Below are 14175 nucleotides of genomic sequence, written 5' to 3' on the forward strand. Positions count from 1 at the left end.
GGAGGAGAGAACCCATTCTTTCTTTGGAGGAGCAGCTGGTGGTTTCAAACTGCTGACCTTGCAGTTGGGAGCCCAGCAAGTAACCACTATGTCACTAGGGCTCCTAGCGAAGGACATCATGCTTGAAAAGGGCCAGCAAAAAAAGAAGACAGCCCTCCATAGATGGACTGACACGGGGGGGGCGGGGGGGGGCGGCAGCAGTTGGCTCCAACATCACCACTTCTGAAGCGGAGCTGACTCAAGGCGCCCCGTAGAACAGGAATGGGGAGAGTGCGCTCTTTTCGTCAGGTAGTATGTGCGATCTGCTTCATTGCTTGGGGCCTCTTCCCTCTCCTCCCGTGGCTGGAGCTCTGTCTAGTTCACTGCGGCTTCCCAGAACCCAGCGCCTTGTCTTGGCACACAGAAGGTGCTCGAAAACACCCTCTCCCGGCCCACCCCGCGTCCTCATTCATCACCTCGCTGGCCCTTGCTCCCGCTAGCTGGGGTGGCCTTGTGCCTCCGTGCTCACAGAGACGATGCTCTCGCCAGTGCTCAGCCACTTGCACGCAGGTCACAGCCCCGGCGTTGCCCTGAGACCAGTGTGCGGGGGCCCTGCGAGGCAGCATCCCAGGCCCACCCTCCAGTCCCACCGAAGACAAGCACCCTCAGAAGCCCCTGGGCAGGGCCCTGTGTGCCTCACATCTCTGTCCATCTCCTGTTTCCTGGCTCACCTGTCTTCCAGGCTAGAATCTTCAGAGGACGGGGTAACCTTTACCCCATGCAGGGTGGCAACTTGGTGGCCTCGCTGGAGCCTGCCTCATAGTCCCCTCCTGGCTACTCTGGTCACCCCTCCCCATCTCTCTTCACTCTCACTCCCTCCTACCCATCTCTGCTGGTCCTATAAGCCCCCTTTCTGCACTCAGGACCACTCCAGCCAGTCTCATGGCAGCGCGCTGGGTAAAGCTAGCTTCTGGAGTTGATATTCGGTGCCTGTCAGAGCCAGTCCCGGCCCTTCTCCTGCCCCCCGGCCATGAATGGCCCCACCCTCAGGCTTTGAGCTTGGACATCTGCTCTCTGCTCAACCCTGTTTTCCGAGGGCCTCCTTCTGCATGAGCTCGTGTCCACCCTGGCTGGGCTGGGCTCTCATCTTTCCCACATGCGAGCCCTCTGCAGCCCATCCTCCGGGTGGGTCCGTCCGTGTGTGTGTCCAGGGGCCTGCACAGAGATGCTCAGCAAACCCTGGGGCAGTGGGTCTCAACATCACCCTAGTGAGGGCCTGGGAGTTTGACACTGGGAGTGAGCAAGCTGGCAGGACTCGCCTTACCCTAAAGCTCAGGTCAGGGAACAGGTGAGCCTGGGACGGATCAAGGTTGCTAATGCACAGGTAACTGATGGAGGGTCCTCACCGCTGAGAGCTCAGGAGAGAGTTCAATTTAGGGAGCAATGGACATGGAGTAGAATGGTCCCAGCCCCAGCTCAAGACACCAAAGTGATGTGGGGGCACTTGGGACATTTGAAACTCCTGCCCTATTCCCAATGCCCTGCCAATACCAGGATCATGTCACCTTGGCCACTGTTGGAAGCCAATTAGCCTCTGGTTGCAGGTGGGGATTAAGATCATTAATATCGCCCCCAATCTCCCAGGTGCTGATTCAGTCAGGAGCTTAGGGAGGGGAGGTCATCTATAAGGGTCTGGTGTGGGGGGTGGGTGGGTCCTGAGCACAGAGTTCCCCGCCGGTGGCTGGTGACGTGGTCGCAGCGTGCGGCGGGCCCCGCAGCCATGAACGGGACGGAGGGCCCGAACTTCTACGTGCCCTTCTCCAACAAGACGGGCGTGGTGCGCAGCCCCTTCGAGTACCCGCAGTACTACCTGGCGGAGCCTTGGCAGTACTCCATGCTGGCCGCCTACATGTTCATGCTCATCGTGCTCGGCTTCCCCATCAACTTCCTCACACTCTACGTGACGGTGCAGCACAAGAAGCTGCGCACGCCACTCAACTACATCCTGCTCAACCTGGCCGTGGCCGACCTCTTCATGGTCTTCGGGGGCTTCACCACCACCCTCTACACCTCTCTGCACGGATACTTTGTCTTCGGACCCACCGGATGCAACCTGGAGGGCTTCTTCGCCACCGTGGGTGGTAAGGGCTGGAAGCAGTCAGGTGGTGAGGGTGGGGGTGGGGGGCCGCTGCAGGGGGTTGGGGTCAGCCACAGACCCTCCGATACCTGTACCGATGTGGTGCACTTGCCTCTGACCCATGGAGACCGTGCATGTGTCTGGGGAGAACTGTGCTCCACAGGTTGTCAGTGGATGGTTTTTTGGTTTGTCTCTTTTTAACTAGATCTCCAGGCCTTTCTTCCATGCCACTCCAGGAGGGGCTTGAATGGCCAGCTCTGGGGTTAGCAGTCAAGGGTGTTAACTGCTCTGCAGCCCCCAAGGGTGCATTTTTCTAGACCCACACACATCGTCAGTGATGATAAGAGGCCAGTAAACCTGCTTCGTCCCCTTGGAAGTGGGGTCCCTGTTCCATTTGACTGCCAGGAATCTGAGGCTCAAAGGAGGCCGAGGCTGGAGGTCCCAGGTCTTCCTGGCTCTTCAGGCCAGGTTCTGAACTCCAAGTCTCTGCTGCCCTCAAAACAGCTGCGCTGGGTCAGACCCAGGCTGGGCACTGGGGACAGAGCTGAATAAGCCCTCCCTGCTCCTGCTCCAGGTGCTGCTTGGTGCTCAGCAGTGGGCCCAGGAGTGTCCCTCCAGCCTGGATCCTTGGGGTGTGTGGGCGCATGTTGACAAACTCATCCTCATAGGCCCGTGGCAATCTGTAGCTTTCAAACTGTGCTGATGTTGTCTTTCACTTGGCTGCAGAGCTGCGGGGTGCCTTGGGGATAATGGATTCCCAAAGCAGGAGGGGGAAGAGATTCTTTAGGGGAGGTGACATGGCAGCCCAGAGCTGGGGTCTCCTAGCTTGGATCCACACATGCCTCCTGGGACACCCTACAGGCCAGTGAGGCCGGAGGCAGGTCATTCCAAGCCAGGTGGCCTGCTCTGCTGCATCATCCCTCCTGCAGGTGTCCAGGATGCTTGGGGCCTCTGACCATCACTGGTTGTTGGCTTCTTTCAACCCTCCCAGTTCACGCATTCTCAGGCAGGAAGGTGGGGGTCGTCAGGTGGACACTTCTTTGCAGGGTCAGTCCATTTCACAGCTGGACTGGTGAATGACAAACATGCTGGACTGCCGGATGGTCATGCTGGACTGGTGAATGACAAACAGCCCCCTGGGCTGCTGAGACCCAGGCTGAATGCCATCATGATTTCCTCCTCTTTCTTCAGGACAGAGTATCACCCAAGCCTTCCTGGCCCCTAGGACAGGGCCTCCTGGGGCTGGTTCTTCCACTTCCCTGGGGGAGAGGCAACCAGTGCAGAGGGAGGGAGGCCCTAAGCTCCCGCTGCCCTCCATCCCTAAGGTACTCAGCCTGTGACCAGGATGGAAACATTCTTTTGCAAGGTCTCCCTACAGGGCTCTGCAGTCACTTCAACTTCACTGCAGAGCAGTGTCCCTCCACAGACAGGCAGGGCCCCTGCTGATGGCCCACTAACTGCCTTGCAGGTGAAATCGCCCTCTGGTCCTTGGTGGTCCTGGCCATTGAGCGGTACGTGGTGGTGTGTAAGCCCATGAGCAACTTCCGCTTCGGGGAGAACCACGCCATCATGGGTGTCAGCCTGACCTGGGTCATGGCTCTGGCCTGCGCCGCACCGCCTCTCGTCGGCTGGTCCAGGTAATGGGCTGAGCAGAAGGGAAAGGACCCCGTCAGGACTAAAACCCAGGCCTGTCTGTCTCTAGAGGTCCAGCTCCTATGCCCCTGCCCCGAACACCCCTGCTATCTCTCCCACCCCCAGCAAGGGTCCCAGGGTCAGGGCATCAGGCCGATTCTGACCCGTAGTGGCCCTATAGGGCAGAGGAGAGCCGCCTCTTTGGGTTTTCAAGGGTGTAAATCTTTACAGCAGCAAAACGCCTCATCTTTCTCCCTTGGAGCCGCTGGTGGACTTGAACTGCAGTTAGCAGCTCAATGTGCAACCCACTCCACCACCAGGGCGCAGAGTGGCAGCTTAGAGTAGGGGCAAAGGAACAGATCCCGGTGTTGCCATGGAGACTGGTCCTAGCCCCTAAGCCCCCTGGTCAAGGAGAATCTAAGATGCCCCAACCCTTCACCTTGACTTTGTCCCTAATCCTCAACTAAGCCATGGCCCATTCCAATCCTCTTTGGCCCAATGCTCCAAGGGCGGCCCTGTCCTTGGATCTCAATGGGAGGGAGGAGGGAGGACAAAGCTTCCTGGGGAGGTGGTGGTATTGTCCACTAGGAACTTGCCTCAGGCCTTGGTTCCAGATGCAGTGGGGGCAGAGGGGGCACCCAGTCCCCAGTCAGGGACTCGAGACTATGATCCAAGAAGACAGGCTCCTGGGGGCTCGTGGGCTTTCGGCTTCCACAAACATCCCACTCTTGCCTCTCTTTATCCCTCCAATCATCTAAGGGTCCATTAATGCCCCCCTTGACAACTCGGAACCCCACCCTCTCACCCCACCTTTTTCCCTGCTGTCTGCTTTCTGGAGACAGACATCCCAGAGACAGACATTCCGCAAATAATTTCTCGGTCCTCAGAAACCACGAAACACCCGCTCCATCTGCCCTGGCTGCGCACTGTCAGAAACAGCACACAATCCCCCTGTGTGCTCCATTTGTCTGCCCATCTCTGGCCTAGGAAACTCTCTTACCTTGTCGCTAGGGACAGCCCAATGTTTACAAACTGCCCCAAAGGCAGAATATGAGGGATTTTCCCTTCAGCTGCAATTTATACCCTATGGAGCTCTAGACCCCCACCCTGGAACCTCCGGGAGACAGTTAGTCTGAGGAAGACAAAGAACAGGGCTTGGGCAGGCCAGCCTGTACAGCAAGATGCGGGGTTACTAGGTACCCCTGGAAGCCCCCTGGGCCAGAGGCTTGGCAGTCTCTTCTGACCACACAGCTTCCAGATTGCTAAAACCACATGGTTTTCCACAAGGTGTAGGACTCCCTCATTTCACTTGGTTGAACCAGACCATCAGTCACCCAGCTGGGGAGATATTTCATTTTCCCCGTTTTAGAGTAGAAGAGTGTGAGGCATTGGACCCCCCTAAGCTATGGGAGCAGAGGCAGCATTCTGCCAGTGGGTCCTCCTGAGTGAGCTCCCCCTGCCCGGCGCCAGGTACATCCCGGAAGGCATGCAGTGCTCCTGCGGTATCGACTACTACACACTCAAGCCCGAGGTCAACAACGAGTCTTTTGTCATCTACATGTTCATCGTCCATTTTACTATCCCCATGAGCATCATCTTCTTCTGCTACGGCCAGCTGGTCTTCACGGTCAAAGAGGTACGTGTGCTCGGGATGGGGGGGGGGGGGCGACCTCAGCCCTGAGGGCCCAGCGGTGTCCCTCTTCTTGGTGGCCAGCAACGTGCTAGGAGCCAATCTGGATGCCAGGCCTCTCCCCCTGCAGGCAGCTGCCCAGCAGCAGGAGTCAGCCACCACCCAGAAGGCAGAGAAGGAGGTCACCCGCATGGTCATCATCATGGTCATCGCGTTCCTGATCTGCTGGGTGCCCTATGCGAGCGTGGCCTTCTACATCTTCACCCACCAGGGCTCCAACTTCGGACCCATCTTCATGACCCTCCCGGCCTTCTTCGCTAAGACCTCCGCCGTCTACAACCCTGTCATCTACATCATGATGAACAAGCAGGTGCCTGAGGGCCGGGTGGGGAGGCTCAGTCTGCCAATGTGGGCCATGGGGGCAGGGAGGTCAGTGTGCACCACGGGGTGGCAGCCTCACCGGGGAACTCATTCGAAATACAGGTTCCGGGGACCCACCCAGACACACTGTATCAGAACCTCTTGAGGCAGGCCCAGGCATCTGCATTTCAGTTCAGCCTTTCTGAGTGTGCTGGCGCTCTTTCTTGGGCTTGGGCAGTACTGGTCCAGATGGTGTGGAGCCTGCTCTACGTCTGAGAGTGTCTCAAGTCGGAAGACTTGGGGCGGTGTCAGTTTCCGAGAGGCCGAGCTGGAAGCTCCAAAGTCTCAGTCTGAGGCCAGATCTGGAAGGGTTCCAGCGTCTAGTGGCTTCCCTGTGGAATTCATGCTTCCAGAGGGACAGACCACGTCTCTGGGCTGGGGCCTGAGTTCAAATCCCAGCTCGGCCCCTTTCTAGCTGTGTGACCTGGGGCCAGTCCTCCTCAGAAAGACAATGGGTGGGAAGTGCTGACCGTGAGTCTCTCGCCTGGTTCCAGTGAGGGTTTGGTCCCTGGCATGGGCGTGGGGGGCATGCCGATCCTTTGTTCTGAGCAGGTGCCCTCAGGTGAGTCAAGTGAGCAGGGAGTGGAGGTAGCTGAGGGGCAGAATCTGGGAATCGGGGGAGGAGCTAGAAGCCAATGTCCACCCTGAGCCATCCGCTGGGGCCCTCATGGAAGCCCCCGGCGCTGACCCACGCCCTCCTTGTCTTCCAGTTCCGGAACTGCATGCTCACCACCATCTGCTGCGGAAAGAACCCGTTTGGCGAGGAAGAGGCCACCACGGTCTCTAAGACGGAGACCAGCCAGGTGGCCCCGGCCTGAGCCTTGCCCGGGACTCTGCCCTGCTGTAGGAGAACCACACCCCACACCCGCCCCGGCCCAGAGCCCCCCATCAGGAGGGCACCTGTGGGAGCCAGGCCACACAGGCTCCCTGATTAAAAGAAAAAGACAAATAGAGAACTAATGAGAGAACAATGAAGCCACTCCCGCTCCGTGGGGTCATTCCGAGCAGGGACACATACCAAGACCCCAGCCTGGAGTCCCTCAGGGCTGGCGGGACCTGTCCCCTGCACCCTCAGCTCTCAGGAGGACCAGAACCCTGGCTCCCTGGAAAAGTGTCCCAGCTTAGGGATAAGTGTCTAGCACCGAGAGGAGCATACAGTAGGTACTTAATAAGTGCTTGATGGCCGAAGGAAGGAGTGGATGGAGGCGTGAATGGAGGAATGGGAGAAGGAAGGAAAATCCTGTCTGTCCTCTCAGGACCATGTTGGTGAGAAACTCATCCCTTCGGCTGCATGAGCTTGGGCAGGGCTTTCCCTCTGTACCCCATAGAGCAGGAACCCACTTCTGGTCCGTGTCTCCCAGGCTGCTGTGAAGGTCGGATGTGCGTGTGTGCGCGCCCTGTAAGCGCTTTGCAAACGGTAAGGAGCTGTAAACAGTAGGGTATCGCGTGTAGTCGATGTTTTTCATAATACCAATTAATGTGATTAATCCATTACTGGGATCGCCTCCTCTTGATAGGGATCCTTTTCAGATTGAGTACCCACACAATGGGGTTTCCATCAGCCTCATCAGGTTGTCAGACAATTAGTCAGACAGTCAAGGCCATGCCGGGACTGGGGATCTGGCCCCCGGAAGGGACGGACAAATAAACAGCATCTGGGGCCAAAGCCCAGGTATCATCTCCCACAGCAACCCCAGGCCCAGTGTCTACCTTGCCAGACCTTTCTCAGAGCTTCTGGAAAACAGCTGCTCCTTGGAGCTCAGCTCCCAATTCACAAGGTCTCTGGGTCAGCATGGAGCTTCTTGAAGCCTGCCCACCTGCCCACGGTTAATGAAGGGCTGCATCCCCTAAGGTCCTTGTTGTCTCACAGAGCTTAGCAACCCCCATGGGAGGTTCTGCCGGGTCCCTGTTCCCTGCGGGTGGGTGCTCAGTTTCAGGTGGCAGCTCCCCTCATGGACATGGCTCTGTCTCCATGTCCAGCTGCTGCTGGTCCATTCCCAGGAGAGTCGGGGCTTCTACGCCTGCCAGAACTCGGGGGAGTCAGAATGGAGCTGCTGCAGTGGCTCCCACCTCCCATTACCAAAGCCGGAAGCTCTAGCTCTCCCCAGCTCTGACTGCGGACAAAGGCAATTCAAGACATTAAAAGCTCAGCTTCTTCCACTTCGTGTTAATGGCTGGTGGCTCTTGTTCCTCTTAAGCATCTTGTGTGTGGGATGAATTGAAGCAGGGCTGCTTCCACCTGGTGCTAGGCCCTGGGATGTCTGGATTGGGCAACCAGCAGAGCACAGCTGCTCAGCGCCCCTGGGGGCAGGGGGGCGGGGCTGGGGATGGGAGAAGCAGTCCCAGGATCGGGGAAAGCTTCCACTTTGGAGTCACCGAGACTCAAGTGACCCGTGAAACTGCAAGCAAGTATTTCCTACCTCCCTGAGCCCCTCCGGAGTCCAGTGACACAGTGACTGCAGGGTCACTGGCTGGAAGCCGCCGGCTCCCAGGGCTTTCTGCTCCCAGAAGGAAAGTTACCGTCTCGGAAAGCTGCAGGGGCCGGTCTACCCTGCCTAACAGCGTCGCTTCACAACGTGTCGGCATCGACTCAAAGGCAGTGAGTTTGGGTTTGTGGTTTTTGTGTTTTATTTTTACAACCCCCTACGTGCTGGCCTGCTGAGTGCAAGGTTCATGTTCAAATCTGCCAGCCTCTCCAAGGGACAAAGCTGAGGCTCCTGTCAGGATTCACAATCTCTGAAGCCCTGGGAAACGGTTTCTACTCTCACCTAGAGGGTGGTAACGAGTCGGAATCAACTTGACAGCAGTGAGTTTTGGTGGGTTTGGACCCTTCTAAAGGGAATGTATGAAGAGTCTTAATGTCGCTGTCTGGTGAGCTAACTGAAAGGTCGGTGGTTCGAACTCACCCGCTGTTCCTGTAAAAGCTTTGCAGCTTCAGAAACTGTCTCCGGTTGCTATGAGTCAGAATCGACTCGATGACAGTGCGTAAAGGGAATCTATGGAGGGGGTTGGGTGAAACTGGACTTAAAGCAGCAGCAGATGGAGGGAACTTCTGGCATGCCTGTCCTAAAGCCCCATAATGCAAGGCGTATAGGATGGAAGAATGGGTCTCCAGGGCCACTCCTATCCTCCAAGATGGGCCAGGAGGGAGGGGGCAGAGATGGGACGATCTCAGGGCTGTGGTGGGGCAAGGGCAAGAGGCACGAAGGGTCTCAATTGTTGCCCTTGACTTCTCTCTCTGACCAGGTGATGTCAGTCAGGAGTCCTTCGGTGGCAAGTGACAGGGAATTCTATGTAGGTCGGCTGAAAGAAAAGGGAGGAGTGTGGCTCAGATATGTGAAGAGGCTTTGAACACAGCTGTTTGCAGAGGGTCCCCACGCACACCCCCTTTCCGCTGTGCTGGCTTCATTGTCAGGCAGGCTGGTGCCTAGAGGTGGCACAAATAACCACTGTAGGCCAGAGTCCCAGACTACAGACAGAAGGTTGCTCCTCCTTACTTCCAGAAAAGATCTCAGGTAGAGCTCTCATTGGCCAGGCCTTGGTCACATGCACATATCTAAACTTATCACTGTGGCTGGGACGGGGAGCCTTCCCCTGATTGGCTATGCCAGCTCACATGATCATTCCTGCAGCCCAGATAGAGTTAACCCCACTGAAACCAAATGGTCTGAGAGCAGGTGTCGTTTGAGTTGGGGAGAGCCCGCCCCCACCACTAATCATGGGTTCAGTAAGCACAATTGTATGGTTGGTATGTGTGTGTGTATGTATGTATGTATATATATAATATATATATATATGGTTGGTGTGTGTGTATGTGTGTATAAAGTCATTGAGAGCATGATAGATGGAAGTAATGGAGTCAGACACATTTCATAGTATGCTCACCTCAGCCCTGCTTGATGGTCCACATGGAGAGAGGGGGAAGGGAAGGAGGGAAAGGGAAACGGGAGGAGAGGGAGCCAAGGAGAGAGTGGGGAGAGACCAGTCGGAGAGACCTCTATTGCTAACCCAGGCTTATATACTTTGGGGAGTGGGGGGTGCATGCAAGCCCACTAATTACAGGTAAAGACATACGTCACAGGAAGGGGTAGCACTATAGGTTATACGGCAATGGAAGGGGGTGGTCTCGGGGCATACATGCAATAATAGGAAGAGTAGGAATTGGGGTATACATGTGACAAGATGGGCGGATCCTAGATTAGGATGGAAATTTAGCTTTGACCTGTTCTCTGGATCTCCATAGGAACTATTATCAGTAGGGTGTGAACTCCACCTACAGGAACCAAATCAATGACTGTGGGCATCCATAGGGAGCATCCTTGGGGGCGGGGCACTGCAGTCTGGCAACTGATCGCCCTCAGGGAGGATGCCTGTGATCATCTGACCGCCCCCCACAAACAGGGAGAGATAGGTTCCCTCGGAAGGAGACCCAGGGGTGGGATGGCCAGAAGGAGGAGGCACAAGAGGTAGGCAGGAGACAGGTGGGCAGAACCAATAGTGGCCCAGAGGTTGAAGGGAAAGATAGTGGCATTTCTGCTGCTCTACCCTGCAGGCAGCTCCTTCCCAGCACTCCCCTGGCCCCACTTAGCCTCCTACCCAGTGGTGGTGGAGGGGCGTGGGGGGGGGGGAATCCACTCTAAAACAAGAGCCATCTCAGAAAGCCGCTGTAGCTGTACCTCCTTAACTTCAAATCATGTGATAATCACTGTTTGGGCGCCTGTGGTATCAATGCAAAAAGCAAGTGCCTCTGACTTACAGTTGGGCCAAGGAGCACGGGCCTCTCCAGGCCCTCTTCAGGTTGATTAAGCACCTGCTGTTTCCGACCTAGCTTCAATCAAGCCAACCCCAGCAGTGACCTGGCCCGTCTCAGGCCTGTCCTCTGGGAGGAGATCGAATGAGCCCTCGGTCAGCAGCCATCAGGCTTGATGTTGCTGCTGATGACTGCGCCCCGTCCCCACCCTGTGCCCCAGTAGGAAATCCAGCACTCCTGACAGTGGTACTGTTAGGCAGCCTAGCGCACGGATGGGATGGGGAATGTCCTTTCACGCATGCCCAGAGAGCCAAGCACGGGAACTAGGAGCCGCACACTGCACATGCTCAGAGGCTCAGGTTTCCCGCCGCCGGTAGACATGGGTGAGCGCTAAACCTGGATTGACCCACCTGGGCCAGGTGAATTCAATTCAGCCAATGGGGTTGATCAGGGGTTGTCCACCACACCTTCCCATGGAATCCTTGAAAAGGCAGGAGCCTAGAGTGGGGAAGAGAGTGAACTTGGTCTGCGTGATGCTGAGCAGCCTCTGCCAGGCCGCATGGTCGGGAGGAGTCCTGTGGGTGCCGTGTAAACCTGAAACTTCTTCTAACTCTCATAAAACTCACTTGGATCATGAACCAGGCTTCGGCGTGAATTCTTTCACGCACAGAGCCAAGGACCGAGGTACAACTCTGTCTCCAGCGAGGTCTAACAGTATGACCTTGGGATCAAGTCTCTGAACCTCTCAGGCCCCTCAGCTGGGCAGTGGAGAATCATTCCACTGAGTACAGTCGAAAGGAGTTGAGATGATTGATGTAAAGGATGAATCCCACAGTATGTTTTCAATAACTGTGAGATCCCTTCCCAGGGATGCAAAAAGTTCAAAAGAAGCAGCCTCTGGCCTGGTAGCAGATAGACAAAGGGATACATTGCAGAGAACCCCAATATACATTCCTCTTTCTTCGTTTTATAGTAGCACCCCAAGGTATAGCTGAGCACTTTGTCACCCAGGGCAAGACTGAGTCTCCCAGCTTCCCTGGCGCACAGGGTGGTGAGAGATCAAGGTCTGGCTGCTGCAATGTATTCAGAACAGTGCATACAGCCTCTGAATGTGCATTTCAAAGAACAGAGACTGCCTCCACTCCCTCCGGTCCTTCGTGTTGACTGGACGGATGTCAGGAGCTTCAGCAGCCCTACTGGAGCAGGAGGTAGACTCTGCAGAGTGACAGAGCAGAAAGAGAGGACGCTCGGGTCTGCAGTGCTGCCTCGCCAGCCCTGGATACCTTCCACGTGAATGACTTTACAAGATAATGGCTTCAGAGTTTCTTGTTTAAGCGGCTGTTGTTTTGCAGTCTCTGTTAGAGCTAATATCTTACCTTTTATATTAGAGGGCTCCCAGGTGAGTGCCCACGGTCTGAATTCAGGAAACCTAAATGCAGGGCTTCTCTGAACTCCGGCCTCTTCTTGTTTAAATAAGACAGCAAATATTAGGAATACACATAGCCAGAGAAACAAAAGACTTGAACAAAGAAAACTACAGAATGCTACTCCAAGAAAACAACAGAGAGCTACAGAAATGGAAGAACATTCCATGTTCATGGATAGGAAGGCTTAACATTGTGAAAATGTCAGTACTACCCAAGGCGATCTACAAATACAACACAACTCCAGTCTTTAAAAAAAAATGGAAAAACGAATCGCTAACTTTATATGCAAAGGGAAGAGACCCAGGATTCCCCGCCCCGCCCAAAAAATGTTTTAAGAACAACAAAATAGGAAGCCTCTCACTACCTGACCTCAAAACCCATTACACAGCCACAGTAATAAACCAAACGGACAAAACTAGCACTGGTACAACAATGGGTGTATAAACCAAGGGAACAGAATAGAAAGCTCAGAAACAAATTTATCCACCTGCAGACAAATGATATTTGATGAGGGAACAAAAGACATTAAATGGGAAAGAGACAGTCTCTTCAACAAATGGTGCTGGCAAAATTGGTCTCCATCTGCATGAAATAGAACCCACACCTCACCCTGTGTACCAAAATGAGTTCAGGATGGGTCAAAGTCCAAAATAAATCCCAGAGCTATAAAGATCCTCATCATTGGGGGGGGGGGGGGACAGGGACAAACTGAAGGGCCCTATTTCAGGGCATAGACACACTATCAGACACAACAAAAGAAGCAGACACACCATAGAAGAAAGAGTAGATGACTGGGACTTACAAGATACTTATGTACATCAAAAGACTTCATCAGAAGAGTAAAAGGAGAATCCATGGGCTGGGAAAAAATCCATCAATGACACAACAGACAAGGGACTACCCTCTAAAACCATAGAAAACAGCAAAAACTCAATAGGAAATAAATGAGTAACCCAATTAAAAAGTGGGCATGGGACATGAGCAGGCAGGCCACTAAAAATGACATCCAAATGGCTAACGTATGAAAAAAAAATGCTCAGATTCATTAGCCATCTGGGAGATGCAGATCAAAGCAACAATGAACTATTACACCAACAGTGGCAGCCCAATTAATGAAGGGAGGAAAAAAACATAAACCAGAAAGCAACAAATGCTGGAGAGGGTGTGGAGAGACAGACTCTCCTACACTGCTGGTAGGTCTGTTAATACGGACAACCGTCTCGGAAAGCAATATGGCAATGGCTCACACAGATGGGATTAGAAATCCCACACAAGTCAGCACTATCCCCACTGGGTAGACACCCTAAAGAAGTACCCTAACATGAACAAACATGGGCGTGCCCGTGTTCACAGCAGCACTGTTCACTACAGCAAGAAATTGGAAACGACCCAAATGCCAGCTGATCAGTAGAAAATCGAGTAGAGAAACTTTGATCCATACCCACAATGGAATGCTACCCATTGCTAAAAAGCAACGATGAAGCCACAAGACACCTCTGGATATGGATGGACCTGACGAACATTATGCTGAGTAAAGTTAATCAAAAACCAAGTCAAAGACTTGCATGCCAAAGGGAACAGACTGGCCATTCCCAAGGGGAGGGCGGGCAGCTAATGTGGGAAGATAAAGCAACACACTAGAACAGTAGTTCTCAACTTCCTAATGCCACGACCCCTTAATACAGTTCCTCCTGTGGCGATGACCCTCAACCATAACATTATTTACATTGCTACTTCATCGCTGTCATTTTGCTACTGTTATGAATCGGGTGACCCCTGTGAAAGGGTCGCTCGACCCCCAAAGGGGTAACCACTGCACTAGAAGGTTGACAGGTGTTAGCTGGGAGGGAGATTCATAAGCGGGAGAAGCGCAAACCAGGGATAGCATACAGCCCTGAGTCATAATGTAAAAAACCCAGAGCCAAACTGAAGGGTTTGTTGGCGGGGGTGGTGATGAGTGGCTTGAACGGTTGAACACAAAGCTGATGGTCTGAAATGAAACTCTTCCCCCACCGAATTCACAATTAAAAAGTCATTAAAAAAAGAAATAAAACAATTTTTTTTAAAAGAGGCTAAGTCAAAAAAGTATCACTATTGGGTTTCCCAGCTCATGCATATGTGGTGGGTTCATTCCAAACAAGCCATGTTTAAGCACGCCTCTGTGGCCCACAGTGGGTGACTGCAGCTAAGTTCTCTCAGT

The 14175-nt window shown here is 54.2% G+C and overlaps 1 protein-coding gene across 1 annotated transcript; it reads left to right on the top strand.

Moving 5' to 3' along the window:
- The first annotated feature begins 1759 nt into the window (after positions 1-1759).
- Positions 1760-6756, top strand: RHO (rhodopsin). Its single transcript, XM_075550759.1, has 5 exons — positions 1760-2120; positions 3585-3753; positions 5219-5384; positions 5509-5748; positions 6509-6756. The coding sequence occupies exons 1-5, from the start codon at positions 1760-1762 to the stop codon at positions 6614-6616; spliced, it is 1044 nt and encodes a 347-aa protein (XP_075406874.1). The 3' UTR covers positions 6617-6756.
- Positions 6757-14175: the final 7419 nt, after the last annotated feature.

This window comes from Tenrec ecaudatus, chromosome 5 (genome assembly GCF_050624435.1).
Source record: "Tenrec ecaudatus isolate mTenEca1 chromosome 5, mTenEca1.hap1, whole genome shotgun sequence".
In the NCBI taxonomy this organism is placed as follows: Eukaryota; Metazoa; Chordata; class Mammalia; order Afrosoricida; family Tenrecidae; genus Tenrec; species Tenrec ecaudatus.

Coding starts and splice junctions, on each gene's coding strand:
- RHO (XM_075550759.1), top strand. CDS start 1,760: ATGAACGGGACGGAGGGCCCGAACTTCTACGTGCCCTTCTCCAACAAG. Junction 5,385..5,508: donor TGGTCTTCACGGTCAAAGAG/GTACGTGTGCTC, acceptor CTCCCCCTGCAG/GCAGCTGCCCAGCAGCAGGA. Junction 5,749..6,508: donor ACATCATGATGAACAAGCAG/GTGCCTGAGGGC, acceptor CTTGTCTTCCAG/TTCCGGAACTGCATGCTCAC.